Source organism: Xenopus tropicalis, chromosome 9, assembly GCF_000004195.4.
Source record: "Xenopus tropicalis strain Nigerian chromosome 9, UCB_Xtro_10.0, whole genome shotgun sequence".
In the NCBI taxonomy this organism is placed as follows: domain Eukaryota; kingdom Metazoa; phylum Chordata; class Amphibia; order Anura; family Pipidae; genus Xenopus; species Xenopus tropicalis.
Window position 1 is genome coordinate 58,974,259 of NC_030685.2, and position 22,340 is coordinate 58,996,598.

A 22,340-nucleotide genomic window follows, 5' to 3' on the forward strand; every position below is an offset into this window, starting at 1 on the left:
TTTTTTATTGAGTTTTAATGAAATTATACAGCAATTTGTTTATATCAGGTATCAGATAAATGTGCTGATCAGACTGAGAGCGTATAATAGGGCACAGCGCGGCCATTCTTACCTGTATGGGCGCCATGAGCTGTGGATATGGGTCTATGCTACTCTTGGGGGTCAGTGCAACTAAATGCCCAGCAACACCTTCATTTTATTTTATTCTTCTACTGGCACACTGTGTAAGAAGTGCCATTTATCAGCTATATAAATGATTAAGATTTCTATTTGTGCTTCATTTCACTTTAGCCTTTCTCTTTGCTTGTTTGGGTTGCCTAGCAACAACATTGCCGCCCTTTTTGGGCTTAAATTGTTGGTCTCTCACTGTGGTGTGGTATCCATGACGTAAGTTCCTGTGAGGAACTGAATATTATTTCACATCTTCGTGACTCCTTGTGAAAATCCTGTGTGTGCCGTCACCCCATGCCTGTCTAAATATATAATAATATATAAGTTGCTTGTTATGGCTAGTCTTTCCAAAACTGACTTACCCTCAAGATGGGCCCCTACTTAGAGTGCCATGCCCTCAGCTATACATAATCCTATCCTATATTTTAATTTGTATTACTTTTTAAACTCCCAATATCTACTGAATGTTTGGAAGCTTCTTCAAACATTTCTTTTCCCACGTTTCTTCTTCATGTATGTATGTATGTATAACTTTATTTCTAAAGCGCCACAAGGGTACGCAGCGCTGTACAGTCTTACAGAATACAAAATTACACACAGGGAGGACAAGTGATATAATAAATAAATACAATAAATACATATATGTATATATATATATATAAGTGCCATGTGGTATGAGACACAGTAGGAAGGAGGTCCCTGCCCCGTAGAGCTTACAATCTGAGTGGTTGGGTAACATACAGGCACAAACTGGAAGGTAAGAGTGCACCAGGTATGGGCATTTGCCCTTAAGCGCAGGACTGGGCAAAATAGTGTTTTAGTGCTCCAGAAGGTAACAGCTGAGCTTTTTCTTAAAGAGAGTGGGTGAGTTTTCCCTACGGAGAGATTCAGGGATAGAGTTCCAGAGGTAAGGAGCAGCTAGATAGAAAGGTTTAAGACGAGAGAGCGCAATGGGTGTGGATGGTGTAAAAAAACGGAGGCTCTGAGAGGAGGGCAGGGGATGACCATTACCTATTAAAATCAAAAAAGCCAGTTGGCACTTTGTAGGCTGTTTTGCAGGTAAATATTTAAAAATGTAAGTATTTATAAAACAAACACACTAAATGATTCAAGCTTCAAGTATCATGCAATGTTTATATTCAGTTTAACAGTTAAACCTAAGAGGGTTCTTGGTTAGCTCCCTCTTTTAGTCTTCTTTTTAGGCCCCTACAGTGCTAGGCTGCCCACACCGGGAGGGAGATCCTGGTTCAGGGGGCCATGTTGTGGCACTCTCATGCACATAGGGAGCCATGTGACTTTCTATAAAGCTATAGAAAGTAGAATGCAACCATTTTTGGCCACAGATGCTATTTTTGTTTTATTTATTTAATCTGAAATATAAATGTGAATATTTGGATTCAACTTGGTATTCAGCAAACCTTTTGTAGAGGATTTTGTATCATGCTGAATCCAACACTATAAATTCTTTGCATATTTGTTTATTTCTTTTAGAAAAGAATTGGTTTCCAAGGCCCAAGACAGAAATATAAAAGGAGTCATTTACATCCTCAGTGTACAAAATGCACATTTCAGACCCAACTGTTGTGTTTATTACCCACAATGCCTCATTTTCCCCATAATTCCAGGACCACTGCATCCACAAAAGGCAGATAGGCCTGTAGCAATTACAGTCAGCTAAATCTGCACACTTGCCACCCAAACTGTGTCATCTCCTTTGGCGATTACCTTCAAAACTATGTTTGCCCAATTCTTTTAAGTGCAAGTTCACTATGGCAACTGACCAAGTGGCAACCATGGGACTACCCCCAACTTCAAGGTGGTGGTAGCTCCAGGGTTCCCCTGGAATTCACTATGCTCAATTAGTAACAGATAGAAGGATGGGCAGTTGTGCAACTGACTGTGATAACTTTTTTGTTCTTGTGCAATTTAGTTAACGACCCCTTAAATTTTTCCCCAAGGAAATGCCCCTAAAAAAATTGCATAAAAAACTGCTGATACTGACAACAAATAAATCAGATTCTGATGTATTTCTTATCACTCATGTCAAATTACTCTTATAATTAAAAAGTAACTGAATAAAGATTAAAATTTAGTTTTTAAGATTTACACTCATAGTACCCGTACTAACCGCAAACAGCTCTGGGCTTTGCTGTAAGCGGCAACACACTAAATAAGCAAATAGCCGAAAATCACATTTTTACCTTGTGCTTCTTGGGTATACAAAGGATTATATAAAAGCACCTTGTGCTCCTTTAGAATTTTGTAAACACTGTTATTAAGGCAAGCTTTGCATCGTCCCAAAATCTTGTTTCTGCTCCACAATCTGGCACCAGATGGCCATGTACAAGATACAAAAATGCAATGACATCTAAAGTGCTAAATGGAAAATTTAAGTAATTGCCTGAGCCATAGATGCGAGACAGACAATATATGACAATATATGATTGACAGCTCAGTTTTTTAAATACATTTATAACACGTATGAATGTTTTAATTAAAAAAAGAATTTGGGTTTCATGTTTTATCTGCAAAAAACTTTTTTTTTTAGACAGAAATGGGATTTTGTTGTATAAATCCATCCTTGTTCACTTTTTCCTTTCTTCTAATGTAGGCCAAACCAGATTAGGATTGCCAACTTTATTTAAGATAATGAGATACAAGGGTCCAATACCTTTTTTATTAGAACATACCCCTGTGGGTGACTGCATTAGTAGTGTTCCTACAGAACCATGAAGGACCACTGAAATGGTTGGAGCTGCACAGTCCTTATTAAAGGAGAAGGAAAGGCAAAGTCATTTGGGGTGCCAAAATGTTAGGCACCCCTAAGTGACTTTAATCGCTTACCTTGTACCCCGGGCTGGTGCCCCTGTACGGAGAAAACAGCACCAGCCTGGGGTACCTGGAGTGCAGCGCTTCCTCCTTCCCTTTCCGAAAATGCCAGCGGTCGGCGCATGCGCAGTAGAGTGAAAAGCCGACTTTTCTGTTAAAGTTCGGCTTTTCACTCTACTGTGCATGTGCACGCAGGGAACCAGGAAGGAGGAAGCGATCGCTGCTACCCCGGGCTGGTGCTGGTCTCTCCTAACAGGGGCACCAGCCCGGGGTAAAAGGTAGGCGATTAAAGTCACTTGGGGTGCCTAACATTTTGGCACCCCCAAGTGACTTTGCTTTTCTTTCTCCTTTAAGGACATTCAAAAGCAGCATGAACAGTACTAGGTGCTCTAGTACTCAAGTTCTCCAGTTTCATAGTTGTCGCATTGGTTTGTTTATTGATATATATATATATATATATATATATATATATATATATATATATAAGTTGCTTGTTATGGCTAGTCTTTCCAAAACTGACTTACCCTCAAGATGGGCCTCTACTTAGAGTGCCATGCCCTCAGCTATACATAATCCTATTCTATATTTTAATTTGTATTACTTTGTAAACTCCCAATATCTACTGAATTTTTGGAAGCTTCTTCAAACATTTCTTTTCCCATGTTTCTTCTTCATTACCTATTAAAATTAAAAAAACCAGTTGGCACTTTGTAGGCTGTTTTGCTGGTAAATATTTAAAAATGTAAGTATTTATAAAACAAACACACTAAATGATTCAAGCTTCAAGTCTCATGCAATGCTTTTATTCAGTTTAACAGTTAAACCTAAGAGGGTTCTTGGTTAGCTCCCTCTTTTAGTCTTCTTTTTAGGCCCCTACAGTGCTAGACTGCTCACACCGGGAGGGAGATCCTGGTTCAGGCGGCCATGTTGTGGCACTCTCATGCACATAGGGAGCCATGTGACTTTCTATAAAGCTATAGAAAGTAGAATGCAACCATTTTTGGCCACAGTTGATGCTATTTTTGTTTTATTTATTTAATCTGAAATATAAATGTGAATATTTGGATTCAACTTGGTATTCAGCAAACCTTTTGTAGAGGATTTTGTATCATGCTGAATCCAACACTATAAATTCTTTGCATATTTGTATATTTCTTTTAGAAAAGAATTGGCTCCCAAGGCCCAAGACAGAAATATAAAAGGAGTCATTTACATCCTCAGTGTACAAAATGCACATTTCAGACCCAACTGTTGTGTTTATTACCCACAATGCCTCATTTTCCCCATAATTCCAGCACCACTGCGTCCAAAAAATGCAGGGCCTGTAGCAATTACAGTCAACTAAATCTGCACACTTGCCACCCAAACTGTGTCATCCTTTGGCGATTACCTTCAAAACGATGTTTGCCCAATTCTTTTAAGTGCAAGTTCACTATGGCAACTGACCAAGTGGCAACCATGGGACTACCCCCAACTTCAAGGTGGTGGTAGCTCCAGGGTTCCCCTGGAATTCACTATGCTCAATTAGTAACAGATAGAAGGATGGGCAGTTGTGCAACTGACTGTGATAACTTTTTTGTTCTTGTGCAATTTAGTTAACGACCCCTTAAATTTTTCCCCAAGAAAATGCCCCTAAAAAATTGCATAAAAAACTGCTAATTACTCTAATAATTAAAAAGTAACTGAATAAAGATTAAAATTTAAGTTGTACACTCATAGTACCCGTACTAACCACAAACAGCTCTGGGCTTTGCTGTAAGCGGCAACACACTAAATAAGCAAATAGCCGAAAATCACATTTCTACCTTGTGCTTCTTGGGTATACAAAGGATTATATAAAAGCACCTTGTGCTCCTTTAGAATTTAGAGAAATATCTGCACAAGCGAAATCTCCACCGAGGTACTATTTATTTCATTATTCATATATTTATTTTACATGGGCTTCTTTATCAACTTTAAACGTTTATAGTCAAGATTTTACTGACCAGCTTCACAGGTCCACAAAACTGATCCCCTGTTAACATAAGCGAGAGCAATCATGTTATCGTTAGTATTGTTATTATTAACACTAGCATAAACTACACCACTTCTGGCCTAATTTATTCATCATTATCTCTCCACTGCTTCAACACTGTAACTCTTCATCTCAAACATATTTAACCTTTTACAGATGGCTGTAGAAATATTTCAAGACAAGGAATTCTCTGAAACTTACCAAGCTGGCATGATAACAGAATCTTCAAAAGTTTTGAATGTGGTTATGTCGTATTTGGAAGAAAAGGTAAGAAGTTGTATTTTTATCCACACAAAGAAGGAAATAGATAATCAATATATTCACAGTCCACTGTATCTTTCTAGAGAATAAGCTTTCACAGCTTATAAAGTTAGACACTACACTTAGCTACTTACATGCACACCTGCTTTTTTTAAATGTTTAGCTGTTTTAATAATTTTTACTTATTTATACAGTAATAAATGGCAAATCATAGCCAGGCTTAAGATGATAGAGACCAAACAGTATGAAGGAGTTTGGTTTTACTGCTGCCAAGTTCATTGCCGCTGGACCTTTAGATTGAGAACTTGCTTGTCCCAGCTTGAAATGCATTAACACTAACCAGTTCCTAAATGGTGATTTAAGAACAGCTTGTTTCTTATTTCATGTCTGACAATGAATTGATAATTCTGCTTTCTTCAACACAGAAAGGGAAGCCATTTGAGCTGGCAGTTGATGTTGGCTGTGGAACAGGGAGGTCCACACAGGCTCTGGCTCCACATTTTCAGAAAGTGATTGGAATAGATATAAGTGACTCTCAATTATGTGTGGCCAGAAGATTTAATTCACATGAAAACATCTCTTACCAGTAGGACATCTTCCCATCTTTCTTTTTTTATTTTTAGTGCTGCTAAACAAAATCGAGAACTGGGAGTTAAGTGGAAAATTCTGGTACTTTCTACCCCATAAATGTCAAAAAATATGAAATCAAAAGTCAAAGTTTATTTTGTACAGTTGACACCATATTCACACCCATACACAATGTTTCAGGGAAGTGTGTAACACAAGCATATCCTTAGGTGGTTAGTAGTGATGAGCAAATCTGTCCCATTTCGCCGAAAAACTCGAAAAAAATTAGCAAAATGGCGAAAAATTATATATGTCAAAACAAATTGTCATGCACCTCAAAAATATTGTTGCATGCGTCAAAAAAATGATGCACATGACAATTTTAAAAACGCACATGCTTTTTTTATCATGCATCAATTTTTTTTTTAAATAGAATTGTTTTGACACCTATGTGGCTTTATGCAGACTAGTTACCAAAAAGTACAGGTACTGTTTTATTATTACAGAGAAAAATGAAATCAGGGCAGGACAGAGGGCTGATTTTAATATTCAATGCGTAATAAGTACATGTATGTAAAAAACTAGGCTAGCCAAGTGGCATAATAATTACAGTGAAAAATTCACTGAAATGTCCATATTTAATACCACATTCTGTCCCACTGAAGAAAAATGAATCTCTTTTCAATAGGATTGCCCAAGCCGAAGAACTCCCTCTGGAAGATGCTTCAGTGGATCTGATTAATGCGGGCCTTGCTGCCCATTGGTTCAATCCAGAGAAATTTGTACAGGAAGCAGCTCGAGTTCTTAAAAATGGAGGCTGTTTGGCCTTAAATTCTTTCGCATTGGTATTTGAGATTCAGTATAAGGACAAGTCAAAGGAACTAACTGCTGTCTTTAACGAGGTGAGAAAAAGCAATTTTTTTGGTTAAGTACGTTATTAATAGGGATGTCCAATGAAAAACTGCTTTTGCATAATAAAATACACCTGGATTCTAAACAACCTTCCAATATACATTCATTGAAAAAATGCAGTGGTTAAACTTATTTGTAAATTAACAGTAAAACAGTTCACATTACGCAACTTTCTAAATGTGCACACCCTTTAGATGTCACTGGCTTGGTTACTATAAAATAGCAGCAAACGGATTTGAATCTCCCACTCCATTTTCCTTGGGTCTTTAAATAATTTTTTCATTTTGAATCTAAGAATCTGAAAAAACCTCAGCATGGATATTTGTTTTGGGCACATCTACCTGCAGGCCACTAGATGGGCAGCCCTGCTCTATGAAATTCCGTGTCATATAAAAATACAATGGTAATGTAATACAAGTCATTAAGTTTGCACCAGATCTAGTAACCCACAGCAAAAGATGTTGCTTTCAAACAAGAGACCTAGTGCAAACTTTATGACTTCTATTTCATTACATTACATGTAATCTAATGATTATTTTGGGTTTGTATATCACTTTTGATAGGTAAACTTTTTATTATTGTGTTGATGCAAAAACAGAATAAACAGGATAAACAGCAGTTACCAGATTGATGTACAGTATGTCAGTAAGTCCTACTTAATGCATTAGTGCTCCCATTTATACTGTGCAAATTCTTCCTATGCAACTTTTTCATTTTGAAAAATAATCTAGAAATACTATTAAAGGGGCCCTCAAGGGATTTTGCCAGGGTTCCTTCAGCAGGAGAACTGGACAACTGCTTCCTTTCTTATTTCTGTAAGGTAGAGGTATTCACAACAGACACTGGGCCCGATTCACTAAAGTGCGATAAAATTTACTGCACGCTTTTTTGCGTTAAATAAGTCGCGATAATTAGCGCGCGATTCACCATAGTATTATCGCGTGCGTTAAGTCGCCATTTGCGCTGAAAAGAATACGATCGCATGATTCACAAACACTTAGGCGCGCTAAATATCGCATTGGTCTATGCGAAAATTAACACCTACTACAGGCAGGCGAAAAATTATAGAAAGTACAGTAAATGAGTTTTTGGCAATAAAATATGGACTTACAGTGTTATTTATTCAAGTATGTGTTACATAGTTACATAGGGTTGAAAAAAGACCATCAAGTTCAACCCATCCAAGTAAACCCAGCACACACAACCCACACCAACCAATCCATACACCCACATACACAAACCACACATACAACCACCAACACTAAGGGGCTGATTTACTTACCCACGAACGGGTCGAATGGAGTCCGATTGCGTTTTTTTCGTAATGATCGGTATTTTGCGATTTTTTCGTATGTTTTGCGATTTTTTCGGATTCTTTACGAATTTTTCGTTACCAATACGATTTTTGCGTAAAAACACGAGTTTTCGTATCCATTACGAAAGTTGCGTAAAAAGTTGCGCATTTTTCGTAGCGTTAAAACTTACGCGAAAAGTTTTAACGCTACGAAAAATTCGCAACTTTTTACGCAACTTTCGTAATGGATACGAAAAACTCGCGTTTTTACGCAAAAATCGTATTGGTAACGAAAAATTCGTAAAGAATCCGAAAAAATCGCAAAACATACGAAAAAGTCGCAAAATGTTCGTTTTCAAGTCGGAACTTTTCCAATTCGGGTCGGATTCGTGGGTTAGTAAATCAGCCCCTAGCTGTAGATATTAGTATCACAATAGCCTTGGATATTCTGATCAAGAACTCATCCAGGCCCCTCTTAAAGGCATTAACAGAATCTGCCATTACCACATCTCTAGGAAGGGCATTCCCCAACCTCACTGCCCTCACCGTGAAAAACCACCTACGCTGCTTCAAATGGAAGCTCCGATCCTCTAATCTAAAGGGGTGACCTCTGGTGCGTTGATTGTTTTTATGGGAAAAAAGAACATCCCCCATCTGCCTATAATCCCCTGTACTTGTACAGAGTAATCATGTCCCCTTGCAAGAGCCTCTTTTCCAGAGAAAACAACCCCAACCTCGACAGTCTAACTTCATAGTTTAAATCTTCCATCCCCTTAACCAGTTTAGTTGCACGTCTCTGCACTCTCTCCAGCTCATTAATATCCTTCTTAAGGACTGGAGCCCAAAACTGCACTGCATACTCAAGGTGAGGCCTTACCAGGGACCTATAAAGAGGCAAAATTATGTTTTCATCCCTTGAGTCAATGCCTTTTTTTTTTTTATACAAGACAGGACTTTATTTGCTTTAGTAGCCACAGAATGACACTGCCTGGAATTAGACAACTTGTTATCAACAAAAACCCCCAGATCCTTCTCCATTAAGGATCCCCCCAACACACTACCATTCAGTAGATAGTTCGCGTTTATATTATTTCTACCAAAATGAATAACTTTGCACTTACCAACATTGAACCTCATTTTCCAGTTTGCTGCCCAGTTTTCCAATTTTGTCAAATCGCTCTGCAAAGCGGCAGCATCCTGCATGGAACTTATAGTTTTGCATAATTTTGTGTCATCAGCAAAAATAGAAACAGTACTCTCTATGCCCTCCTGCAGGTCATTAATAAACAAGTTTTACTAAAGTCTTGGCATGTATGGAATTTCGCTACTAATATACAGTACTATCGCTGTAAATATTTAGTCGCGATAATATACAGTAATATAGCGGTGAATATGTTGTCGCGATAATATACAGTACTATAGCGGTAAATATTTAGTCGCGATAATATACAGTACTATAGCGGTAAATATTTAGTCGCACAAAATACATTTCGTCGCGACTTTGTAATCTCGCGATTTGCGGACATTTTGTGGCGATTTTGTAATCTCGTGACATGTGCGACTTGGGGCCATTTTGTGTCATTGAGCCTGCAGTCACACTACAGAGAGGATCATGCCTGGGGTTTCTTATCTGCTACCAGGGGAGAGGGGCTATATTATCACCATGCTCCTGCACTCAGGATATGACGGCCCGCCGCTGGGGCCCTTAGGGGTCCATGAGAGGAAGAGGGCGATCCTGCGCGAGCTTAGAGAAGGTTTGCTTGCTGGGTTTGCCCTTGATGTGGACCTCCGCCAGCTCCAGCGCCTATGGTCTGACCTGAAGCGCAGGAATTCAGACCTGGTGGCTGAAATAGCGGAAGGTAATTATTCTACTTTATTATGCTTTTACAGTATACGTTCAGTAAAAGATTTAGCAAGTAATTTGAACTAAAGGTACAAATGTAAGAAATGTCAGGGATGACGAAAGTAACATAGTAACATAGTAAGTTGGGTTGAAAAAAGACATACGTCCATCACGTTCAACCATAATGCCAGTGAGGAACTGAAACATTGGTCACAATAAACCTCTGAATATTATTTCACATCTTCGTGACTCCTTGTGAAAATCCTGTGTGTGCTGTCACCCCATGCCTGTCTAGATTTTGTTTTGCCACAGGCACCCAGGTATTATTGTTCCTTATGGTGTGCAGCTTCCCAGCACTTCGTATTGTATATATATATATACACATCTATATATATATATATATATATATATATATATATATATATATGTATAATATATTACACAAAATAACATCTTGCAATACTATCTCACAGAACTTCAGCTGGCGCCTCTTTCCCAGGCACAACCAAAGGCCCTCCAGGCTCCTTTGGCCCACCAGGCTCCACCAGCCCCCGAGGCCCGACCTCCACCGGCCCCAGAGGCCCAACCTCCGGCCCCAGAGGCCCAACCACCGGCCCCAGAGGCCCGACCTCCGGCCCCAGGACCAGCGGCCCCCGAGGCCCCGGACACCCCCCCTTGATTCCTCCCCCAGTTTCCCCCCAGGCCCCGGACTCCCCCCAGGCCAAGCGCTGGGCGCCAGGTTCTCCTGCGGACGAGGGACCATCAGTGCAGGAGGCCAACATCCAGGCTGAGCTGGCCCAGCTCCGGGGGGAAGTGGACGAACTAAAGAGGGACATGCGAGAACTCAAGGGCAGCAAGCCCTAAGTTTTATTTTCTCTATTTTTTCCCCTTTATTTGTTAAATTAAAAGTTTTTATTTTTCTACATTTGAACTGAGTAATGTCTAATTATTTTTCCTTCCTTGATATGGTATTCTATACTTTCATGTAGTTTCCCCTACACTCTTACATTTATCAGTAACAGCATCAATATGCTATATGGTTTAAATGTTTGCAAATATTCTGCCAACAATTTAATCTTTAGCCCATTTTGCTGAATAGTAAAACTTGCGTTAATTAGTACGTAGCGTATTTTCTGGTGAGTGTGATAACTGCCAATCAAATGTTTTGTTGCCAGAATAATTGCAATATTATATTTGTCCCCATTTAATAAAGTGCCCATAACATATTTGCCATTTATTCTGTGTCTAAAATCTCCCACTTAATTTAAGCCACTTTAGCAAACGGACCCCTAAGTATTTGGCTAAATATTCTTAAATGCCCCCCCCCCCCTATTTTATTATCTCTAGCACTTCTTTTTTTTTTTCTTACTTAGATTTTTATTGTTTTTGGGAGTTTTTTTGGGCAAATAAACATTTAAACAGCACCTCTCTAGCACTCTGTGCTCTCCCAGGGCAAAATGTCGGCAGTTTTATGCTGCCGATTGTCGCATGCGTAATGTCGTGACAATTAGCGCTTGCGATAAATAGCGTGCATGCGAAAAATACCGTGCACGCTATTTATCGCGACAAAATTATCGCATGAAATACCGCGCGTAAAATAGCGCAAGTATGCTTATAGTGAATCGTGCGAAAAGTCACGAAAATTAAGACGCGATAACATTTTTACCGCACGCTATAAATAGCGCACGTTTTATCGCACCTTAGTGAATCGGCCCCACTTTCTTCTCTTTAAGGCAGTTTATTCAAACACAGGGATGACCATTTCACTAAGAGAAAACACAAATCATAACTTCTGCTTACTGGGCACTGACTTTACATATTTGATAAGTTCCATCATTAAACTGGGCATCTTGTGGAGTACCAGAAAGAAAACACCAATGTTTGGGGGTCACCCCTGTATTCTCTAAAGTCCTTTATGAGATTGCTCAGCATTATGGCTTTTCTCAATTTCTTATTGACTCAGCCTCTCAGTCTCTTGGTCAAAGGCTCCCTCTGCTCCTTGCAGTGGCAGGCAAGACCCCCAGACCGTCTGGCAGTTCCTCGCACAGACAGGTAGCCTTCCTGCCCTGTGCCTTGCTCAGAGAGAGCTTCCTATCATTCTCACTACAATTAAACAACTTGCCACAGGACAGCCTTCTACATTATAGATATCCTCTTATCTGAAAAACTCATGTCAAACCCCAAATATTTTTCATAACAAATTTTAAACCAGAAGCTGATTTATGCACAGAATAGCACTGGACATTGCTTGATGCAGGACCTCTCAGCATAAGTGACAAACAGATAGACAACAGCTGTTGGTAGCTGTGCAAATGAGGGATCATAAGCATCACTGGCCTTATGAAAGCATTCTTTCTTTAAGCTTTTTTTCCATTCTTACACAAAAGGCCCTGCTCACCAAGTCCAGAACTTAATGGCCCATACGGACAATCCAAAGTAAGGGAATGTGCTGAGAACCTAGAAATAGTGCTCTCAATAACGATTATATAACTATAATTAACAAAATATAACATATATACATATTTATATATTTTTAATTGCTAAGCCATATTTATTAATTCAAATTCTCATGATACAGGCTTGTGAAACTCTTTGGGAAATTGATAAGAAAGTTGCTGATAAAATAAAGGCTATGTATCCGGAATTATTCAGAGCCTTACCATTTACAGATAAGCAGAGGTGAGAAACAAATGCAAATATAGAAGCTATAATTAAAATATAAAGCTAAATAGAATACATTGTTAATATAGAGATTATATGATATAATTTGATATTTATTTCCTATCCCTGATATCAGGCCAGATTTAAAATGATGAGAAAACTTAATTTAATGGTTTATTATGTGAAAACGCCATTGATGTCTATAGGACTGGGACTGAACTAAGAGTTAATTTTTTCAAACTGAATATGGCCTGTTGGGGATTTTTATAATAATAATTTTAACTTGACTTGGTTATACACAGAAAGTGTTCACATATTAACACTGTAACATACAAGAAATCCCTACAAAAAATGTCACAGGTCTTTCAGATATTAAACCAACCTGAGAGAACTAAAATACCAGAGCTGTTCAAAACCCCTGCCAATCCACAATTCAATTCTCAAATAAGTAAACAATAGTAAAAAAATGAAAAAAACTGTAATTCAGAGACCAGTGGCTCCAGGGAAAAGACACAGTTAAACAAATGCAGCAGTGGGGTAACAACAGGGGGAGTAGAAGCTGTGAAACACAGGAACAACACAAGGTGATCAGGGGTCCTGCTCATCGTGTTGAGGGAGCTGAAATTATTTTTAGTGTGGGCAAAAATTATGCCCTTGATAGGAAGCCAAGTTCTAACTTGCATTTCCTTCCTCCATAGCCGTGTAAGTTTTATTTATTTATTTACTTATGTATCTTGGTATTAGAAAACCAGACTTGATTTTATTGTATAGATGCCAATTTAAGTTTGGCTCAAACAGAGGATCTAAGTTTTTATTTTGCTGTACAAATATCAAGATGGGGTTGTATTTGTATTTGTGTGGATAATGAAAAAAAACTAGAATTCTGCAATGCCTTGCAGCCCAGGGAGTATAGCATGACATAATTTGATGCATGGCTGTGAAGACTTATAATTATTAAGGTCTGATTGCTGTAATTTCCTATTTAAAACCATTTTTAACAGCCTATACTGCTCCATTATCCACACATATACAAATCCAAATTTAAATGGGCATCTCTACAATAAAAACTAGTTTTCTCATGCCGTGATACCTTTATAACTAAACTATTACACAAAAAGCATTATTTTGCACCTTATTGATTGGAACATTAAACTGAATAAACACATACAGTGGTGTGAAAAACTATTTGCCCCCTTCCTGATTTCTTATTCTTTTGCATGTTTGTCACACTTAAATGTTTCTGCTCATCAAAAACTGTTAACTATTAGTCAAAGATAACATAATTGAACACAAAATGCAGTTTTAAAATGAAGGTTTACGTTATTAAGGGAGAAAAAAAACTCCAAATCTACATGGCTCTGTGTGAAAAAGTTATTGCCCCCCTTGTTAAAAAATAACTTAACTGTGGTTTATCAATTTCAATTTTCAATTTCAATATCAATTTCTGTAGTCACCCCCAGGCCTGATTACTGCCACACCTGTTTCAATCAAGAAATCACTTAAATAGGAGCTACCTGACACAGAGAAGTAGCCCAAAAGCACCTCAAAAGCTAGACATCATGCCAAGATCCAAAGAAATTCAGGAACAAATGAGAACAAAAGTAATTGAGATCTATCAGTCTGGTAAAGGTTATAAAGCCATTTCTAAAGCTTTGGGACTCCAGCGAACCACAGTGAGCGCCATTATCCACAAATGGCAAAACATGGAACAGTGGTGAACCTTCCCAGGAGTGGCCGGCCGACCAAAATTACCCCAAGAGCGCAGAGACAACTCATCCGAGAGGCCACAAAAGACCCCAGGACAACATCTAAAGAACAGCAGGCCTCACTTGCCTCTATTAAGGTCAGTGTTCACGACTCCACCATAAGAAAGAGACTGGGCAAAAACGGCCTGCATGGCAGATTTCCAAGGCGCAAACCACTTTTAAGCAAAAAGAACATTATGGCTCGTCTCAATTTTGCTAAAAAACATCTCAATGATTGCCAAGACTTTTGGCAAAATACCTTGTGGACCGACGAGACAAAAGTTTAACTTTTTGGAAGTTGCGTGTCCCGTTACATATGGCGTAAAAGTAACACAGCATTTCAGAAAAAGAACATCATACCAACAGTAAAATATGATGGTGGTAGTGTGATGGTCTGGGGTTGTTTTGCTGCTTCAGGACCTGGAAGGCTTGCTGTGATAGATGGAACCATGAATTCTACTGTCTACCAAAAAATTCTGAAGGAGAATGTCCGGCCATCTGTTCGTCAACTCAAGCTGAAGCGATCTTGGGTGCTGCAGCAGGACAATGACCCAAAACACACCAGCAAACCCACCTCTGAATGGCTGAAGAAAAACAAAATGAAGACTTTGGAGTGGCCTAGTCAAAGTCCTGACCTGAATCCTATTGAGATGTTGTGGCATGACCTTAAAAAGGCGGTTCATGCTAGAAAACCCTCAAATAAATCTGAATTACAACAATTCTGCAAAGATGAGTGGGCCAAAATTCCTCCAGCGCGCTGTAAAAGACTCGTTGCAAGTTATCGCAAACGCTTGATTGCAGTTATTGCTGCTAAGGGTGGCCCAACCAGTTATTAGGTTCAGGGGGCAATTACTTTTTCACACATGGCCATGTAGGTTTGGATTTTTTTCTCCCTAAATAATAAAAACCCTCATTTAAAAACTGCATTTTGTGTTTACTTGTGTTATCTTTGACTAACAGTTAAATGTGTTTGATGATCAGAAACATTTTGTGTGACAAACATGCAAAAGAATAAGAAATCAGGAAGGGGGCAAATAGTTTTTCACACCACTGTATTAGGGTGCTGTTACATAGTATGATAAATGCAGCCCAATTATGTGTTAAAGAAGCTAGACAGATCACAAGTATTCAAAATTCTGGGTGATTTATTTTTTATTTTTCAGGATCAGGGACATCCATGATGTATTTCCATTAACAGTCTCCAAAATACTGAGTTTCTTTAAGTCAATGTATGTGTACAGGGACTTCCTACAGCAAGACAAAGATAAGGCCACAGCATTTCTACAAGACTTAGAAAAAAAGTATGTGGACCAAAGCTGCAAATATTGCACGATACAGAAAACAGAATATAACCCAAATTAGAAAACAATAAGCAACCTTGTTCTCTTCATCTGTAAATGTATATTGTTTTAAAATTAAACAAAGACATTCATATGCAATTATAAATCTCTGATTTGGAGGTCCAGTTATTGCTAGCATGTACATTAGATTGAATTTATTACCCACTAGATGTTTTTCTATCATGCTATAAGGCCAAGCACGTGCTTAACCTCACGTGGGCTTATAAATGGACTAAGTAGTTGATGCTTGGATGGCAAAGAGGTGCAGTTTTAAAAGTGACAAACTCTAACCTAATTTGGTTTTATATATCTAAAAAAATCAAATTTTTTTAGATATATAAAACAAAATCAGATTTAAAATTGCACCTCTTTGCCATCCATGCATCAACTACTAAGTCCATTTATAAAAAATTCTGTGTAAGGGTATATATACACAATACCACAGTCCTCAGCGCTCTAAAGTTGATGTGTTCTCCAATCCTGTGTGAATAATAAGTCCAATCAAGTGTGTCGAAAACTTCCTGCAGCTCCGCTTCAAATCAACCCCTTTGACTGGGTCCCAAAAACGAATTCAGCAATATGTATATGCGGAGCGCATGTGTAAAGAAAAAAAAAATATACAATAGTGCAAAAGAGTATAAATAAAGGAGATCCTTCTCCAAAACGTAACTAAACAATGTATCAGTTTAAAAGTGAAAGTATGTGCTCATTAGATTACACTAACACCCAAGTGCAGTACTGCAAACTGCTTACCAGATGGCAGTATAGATGTAGCAGTCGAATTTATGTATCCAATATCGGCATCTGACTAGATAGATGAAAGTAGCATTCTTGATGAACCTCGCAACTGTATCCTCATGTGAAACGAATCTGATTGCAGAGCGTCGCTGTATCCTCAGTGAGGCACAAAAGGGAAGACGGCAACTGGTGCAATATTATTTATTATAAAAGCTCAAATAAAAGAATAAAACTTACAAACAACGAGGTATCACAAGCTCTTAAGATAGCCCAACGCGTTTCATGTACTTAGCGGTACACTTCCTCAGGAGCAGGTATTGATACCTGCTCCTGAGGAAGTGTACCGCTAAGTACATGAAACGCGTTGGGCTATCTTAAGAGCTTGTGATACCTCGTTGTTTGTAAGTTTTATTCTTTTATTTGAGCTTTTATAATAAATAATATTGCACCAGTTGCCGTCTTCCCTTTTGTGCCTCACTGAGGATACAGCGACGCTCTGCAATCAGATTCGTTTCACATGAGGATACAGTTGCGAGGTTCATCAAGAATGCTACTTTCATCTATCTAGTCAGATGCCGATATTGGATACATAAATTCGACTGCTACATCTATACTGCCATCTGGTAAGCAGTTTGCAGTACTGCACTTGGGTGTTAGTGTAATCTAATGAGCACATACTTTCACTTTTAAACTGATACATTGTTTAGTTACGTTTTGGAGAAGGATCTCCTTTATTTATACTCTTTTGCACTATTGTATATTTTTTTTTTCTTTACACATGCGCTCCGCATATACATATTGCTGAATAAGTCCATTTATAAGCTCACATGAAACCCTGCACTAGTGATGAGCAAACTTGGGGTGTCTATTCTTGTAAAAGGTCATGAAACAGCAAAGAATTTAAAAAAAAATTGCAAAATGTCACCAAAAATGTATTGGAGTCAATGGAAAGGCAAAATTACAGTTGAAGCATTTTAGCTCCTTTCTACTATGGTACAACTGGAATAAAGAGAATCATACACATATATGCAATCAGCAAATGGCAAACTATTGTATAATTTGTTTCTCTTTATGCAGTCTAAAGTGTCTAATAATTGGATTGTGACTCTAATTTCATATTCTTTCTTTTAGGTTTTTTGACATTTTGGGTGAATCCGCTTCTAATGTTCTTCTAGAATTTCATGCATATTATTTCTGCCTTCTTGCCTCCAAGCCTTGAACTGCCTCGAACTGTCAAACCAGCAACATTGAAAGACTTATTATTAGCAATATTTACAGCCTCTCCACTATGTATCAGAACTGTGTCCACTTCAGTTCTCTTTGTTGAAAACTAAACATAAAAACCTCTGACTCTAAGCAATATACCAGATAAAGGTATCAGATCATTAACTGGATTAGTATCCTTGGTTTTATCTAATATTCTTGGGGTAATGGCAGTAAGATTTGAAAAGTAAAGGGAGCCAGTTTGCTGTGATTAAGCCAGATTGCCCTGAGCAATAGGTTTTACTTGCAGCAATTGCAGTGTTAGCCCGCAGTTTGTCCCTCACATGTGCCCCATAAATCTTAAAATGTGCCATGACCCTTAAAGGCATTTCTACTTTTTATTTTTTCCGTTCTTTTGGCTGTTTTGTTAAAATAAGCAAAAATAAACATTTAAATAAAAAAAAATTTAACCAAAGTTCATCCATTCATCAAACATTTAACAAAAAATTTTTTAACCAAAGTTCATCCAACAACTGATACATTTGAGAATACTGTAAATGAAAAGAATGCAAAATCACTGGGTAGCAAGTAGTAGACAAGATTTAGTGCAGATAAAATTGAGATTATGAACCATAGCTGCAGTAACAAGTACACTACATACTGAGTAAATGGATAAATGTAGACAATGGAAAATAATGTAGAAACAGCTCATAGATTAACTGCCACTACTAGAAAAGAAGTCCTAAAGGGTAGCTCTAGATAATGTCTGGCAGTTGCTGCTGAATAAAATAATGGAACCACATTACCTACCAGCATTCATAGCCTGAGAAGCAGAGCAAGGGCAGTGAGCGTTGGAGCCCAAGGCAAGGTTGTCATTCGCCAAGTGAAGGCCCAGTGAATATGGTACACCAGAGGAATGTTTTTTAAAGCATGAATGCAATTGTAGACTTACTTTTTCGTATTGATGTAGAAAAGCCAGCATAAAAAAAACCTGCAAACCTCTAAAACCATGAAGCAAAGAACGATCTTCCAGTTGTAAAAGGGACATCTGCCATTGATCTGGAAAGGTTTAACCCTTTAAGTGCCAGCCGAATTCGTCATTTCGGTTCCCCCCAGTGCCAGACGTTTTTTAAGCATTTTGTACTCATTCACTTTAACAATGTTTTTTGGTAGGAAAACCTCCACGAAACTAGGGAAATTATATATCGTTTTTTTCGTCACTAATTGGGCTTCGACATACATACCAAATTTTATAACTTTTCTGGAGATATGATGTGTATTTTGGGTGAAATATGTAAAAAAAAAATAAAATTATGAAAAATTTCTGTATATTTTGAGGTTTTTTTCCATAGAAAAGTTAATTTTACTCACTTTTTTTTATTGTTTGTAAAAGCCCTGATACTCCCAATTCCAACGATACCAAATATGTGGTGGTACCCCACAGTTCCTGTCCAGAAGTAACCCCCAAACTAAGGCAATACTTAGTACAATATCACACCAGAACAAAGCAGAAAAGCGCTTGTAACAGTTAATGCAGCATAACTTATATGTAAATCTAAAATATCCCCTCATGTTTGGTATCTTTAGAAACTACAGACCTTCAGGTTTCTAGGTGCAATGTAGTTTTCACTCAAAAGCCAAATACCTTTTGTCAGTGCATTGTGAAATTTGGAACTTTTTATGACATTTTTTTTTTCTTTCTAAAACGTAAACTTGGACGCATGATCAAATGTGGATTTGACAAAAAAAAATCTCATAAAAATTTTCTAACAAAGGCATATTTGAAAGACAAACTTCTCCTGAATAAAATGATGCCCCATATGTATGGGTGCACATAAAGACATGGGCACCAAACACTCCAAAGCAGGGGCAATGCACAAGGGCAATTACAGCTAAAAATGTGGGGGCTGCGCTCTATGTGCACTTCCTGCAGTTTTTCAGTGTTAACCCCCCCTACCTGTGAAATAACCCCCACAAACTATATATTTCTGAAAAGTGCACACCTTCAGCTATTCAGAGACACCACTCTTCTCTTTCTACATGGAAAATTGTGGCCGCAGTCCCTTGCAGAAGTCAGCGCTTTGGTCAGAAATCAAGGAAAAACCAGATAAAAAACCTAGATTTCTCCCCAAAATCTCCATGGCAACTACCAAAAACTTACTAACCATCAATCTGCAAGTTCCCCTGAATAAAACGATACCCCATATGTATGGGTGCACATAAAGACGTGGCCACCAAATGCCCCAAAACAGGGGCAATGCATAAGGGCAATTTCAGTTGAAATTTTGGGGGCTGCGCTCTATGTGCACTACCTGCAGTTTTTCAGTGTTAAGCCCCCCTACCTGTGAGATAACCCCCACAATCTATATATTTACGAAAAGTGCAAACCTTCAGCTATTCAGAGACACCACTCTTCTCTTTCTACATGGAAAATTGTGGCCGCAGTCCCTTGCAGAAGTCAGCGCTTTGGTCAGAAATCAAGGAAAAACTAGATACAAACCTAGATTTCTCCCCAAAATCTCCATGGCAACTACCAAAAACTTACTAACCATCAATCTGCAAGTTCCCCTGAATAAAACGATACCCCATATGTATGGGTGCACATAAAGACGTGGCCACCAAATGCCCCAAAACAGGGGCAATGCATAAGGGCAATTTCAGTTGAAATTTTGGGGGCTGCGCTCTATGTGCACTACCTGCAGTTTTTCAGTGTTAACCCCCCTACCTGTGAGATAACCCCCACAATCTATATATTTACAAAAAGTGCACACCTTCAGCTATTCAGAGACACCACTCTTCTCTTTCTACATGGAAAATTGTGGCCGCAGTCCCTTGCAGAAGTTAGCGCTTTGGTCAGAAATCAAGGAAAAACTAGATACAAACCTAGATTTCTCCCCAAAATCTCCATGGCAACTACCAAAAACTTACTAACCATCAATCTGGAAGTTCCTCTGAATAAAACGATACCCCATATGTATGGGTGCACATAAAGACGTGGCCACCAAATGCCCCAAAACAGGGGCAATGCATAAGGGGAATTTCAGTTGAAATTTTGGGGGCTGCGCTCTATGTGCACTACCTGCAGTTTTTCAGTGATAACCCCCCCTACCTGTGAGATACCCCCACAATCTATATATTTACGAAAAGTGCACACCTTCAGCTATTCAGAGACACCACTCTTCTCTTTCTACATGGAAAATTGTGGCCGCAGTCCCTTGCAGAAGTCAGCGCTTTGGTCAGAAATCAAGGAAAAACCAGATACAACCCTAGATTTTGGTCAGAAATCAAGGAAAAACCAGATAAAAACCTAGATTTCTCCCCAAAATCTCCATGGCAACTACCAAAAACTTACTAAACCTCAATTTGCAAGTTCCCCTGAATAAAACGATACCCCATATGTATGGGTGCACATAAAGACGTGGCCACCAAATGCCCCCAAACAGGGGCAATGCATAAGGGGGGGCTGTGCTCTATCTGCAGTTATTTAGTCTAAACACCCCCATACCTGTGAAATAACCCCCGCAAACTATATATTTCTGAAAAGTGCACACCTTCAGCTATTCAGAGACGCCACTCTCCTCTTTCTACATGGAAAATTGTGGCCGCAGTCCCTTGCAGAAGTTAGTGCTTTGGTCAGAAATCAAGGAAAAACCAGATACAAACCTAGATTTCTCCCCAAAATCTCCATGGCAACTACCAAAAACTTACTAACCATCAATCTGCAAGTTCCCCTGAATAAAACGATACCCCATATGTATGGGTGCACATAAAGACGTGGCCACCAAATGCCCCAAAACAGGGGCAATGCATAAGGGGAATTTCAGTTGAAATTTTGGGGGCTGCGCTCTATGTGCACTACCTGCAGTTTTTCAGTGATAACCCCCCCTACCTGTGAGATACCCCCACAATCTATATATTTACGAAAAGTGCACACCTTCAGCTATTCAGAGACACCACTCTTCTCTTTCTACATGGAAAATTGTGGCCGCAGTCCCTTGCAGAAGTCAGCGCTTTGGTCAGAAATCAAGGAAAAACCAGATACAACCCTAGATTTTGGTCAGAAATCAAGGAAAAACCAGATAAAAACCTAGATTTCTCCCCAAAATCTCCATGGCAACTACCAAAAACTTACTAAACCTCAATTTGCAAGTTCCCCTGAATAAAACGATACCCCATATGTATGGGTGCACATAAAGACGTGGCCACCAAATGCCCCCAAACAGGGGCAATGCATAAGGGGGGGCTGTGCTCTATCTGCAGTTATTTAGTCTAAACACCCCCATACCTGTGAAATAACCCCCGCAAACTATATATTTCTGAAAAGTGCACACCTTCAGCTATTCAGAGACGCCACTCTCCTCTTTCTACATGGAAAATTGTGGCCGCAGTCCCTTGCAGAAGTTAGCGCTTTGGTCAGAAATCAAGGAAAAACCAGATACAAACCTAGATTTCTCCCCAAAATCTCCATGGCAACTACCAAAAACTTACTAACCATCAATCTGCAAGTTCCCCTGAATAAAACGATACCCCATATGTATGGGTGCACATAAAGACGTGGCCACCAAATGCCCCCAAACAGGGGCAATGCATAAGGGCAATTTCAGTTGAAATTTTGGGGGCTGCGCTCTATGTGCACTACCTGCAGTTTTTCAGTGTTAACCCCCCCTACCTGTGAGATAACCCCCACAATCTATATATTTACGAAAAGTGCACACCTTCAGCTATTCAGAGACGCCACTCTTCTCTTTCTACATGGAAAATT

At 38.8% G+C, this 22,340-nt stretch overlaps 1 protein-coding gene across 1 annotated transcript; it reads left to right on the forward strand.

Moving 5' to 3' along the window:
* Positions 1-3,864: 3,864 nt before the first annotated feature.
* Positions 3,865-18,585, forward strand: LOC100485096 (putative methyltransferase DDB_G0268948). Its single transcript, XM_031892870.1, has 7 exons — positions 3,865-4,900; positions 5,171-5,281; positions 5,701-5,861; positions 6,531-6,744; positions 12,470-12,570; positions 15,461-15,598; positions 17,507-18,585. The coding sequence occupies exons 2-7, from the start codon at positions 5,171-5,173 to the stop codon at positions 17,592-17,594; spliced, it is 813 nt and encodes a 270-aa protein (XP_031748730.1). The 5' UTR covers positions 3,865-4,900; the 3' UTR covers positions 17,595-18,585.
* Positions 18,586-22,340: the final 3,755 nt, after the last annotated feature.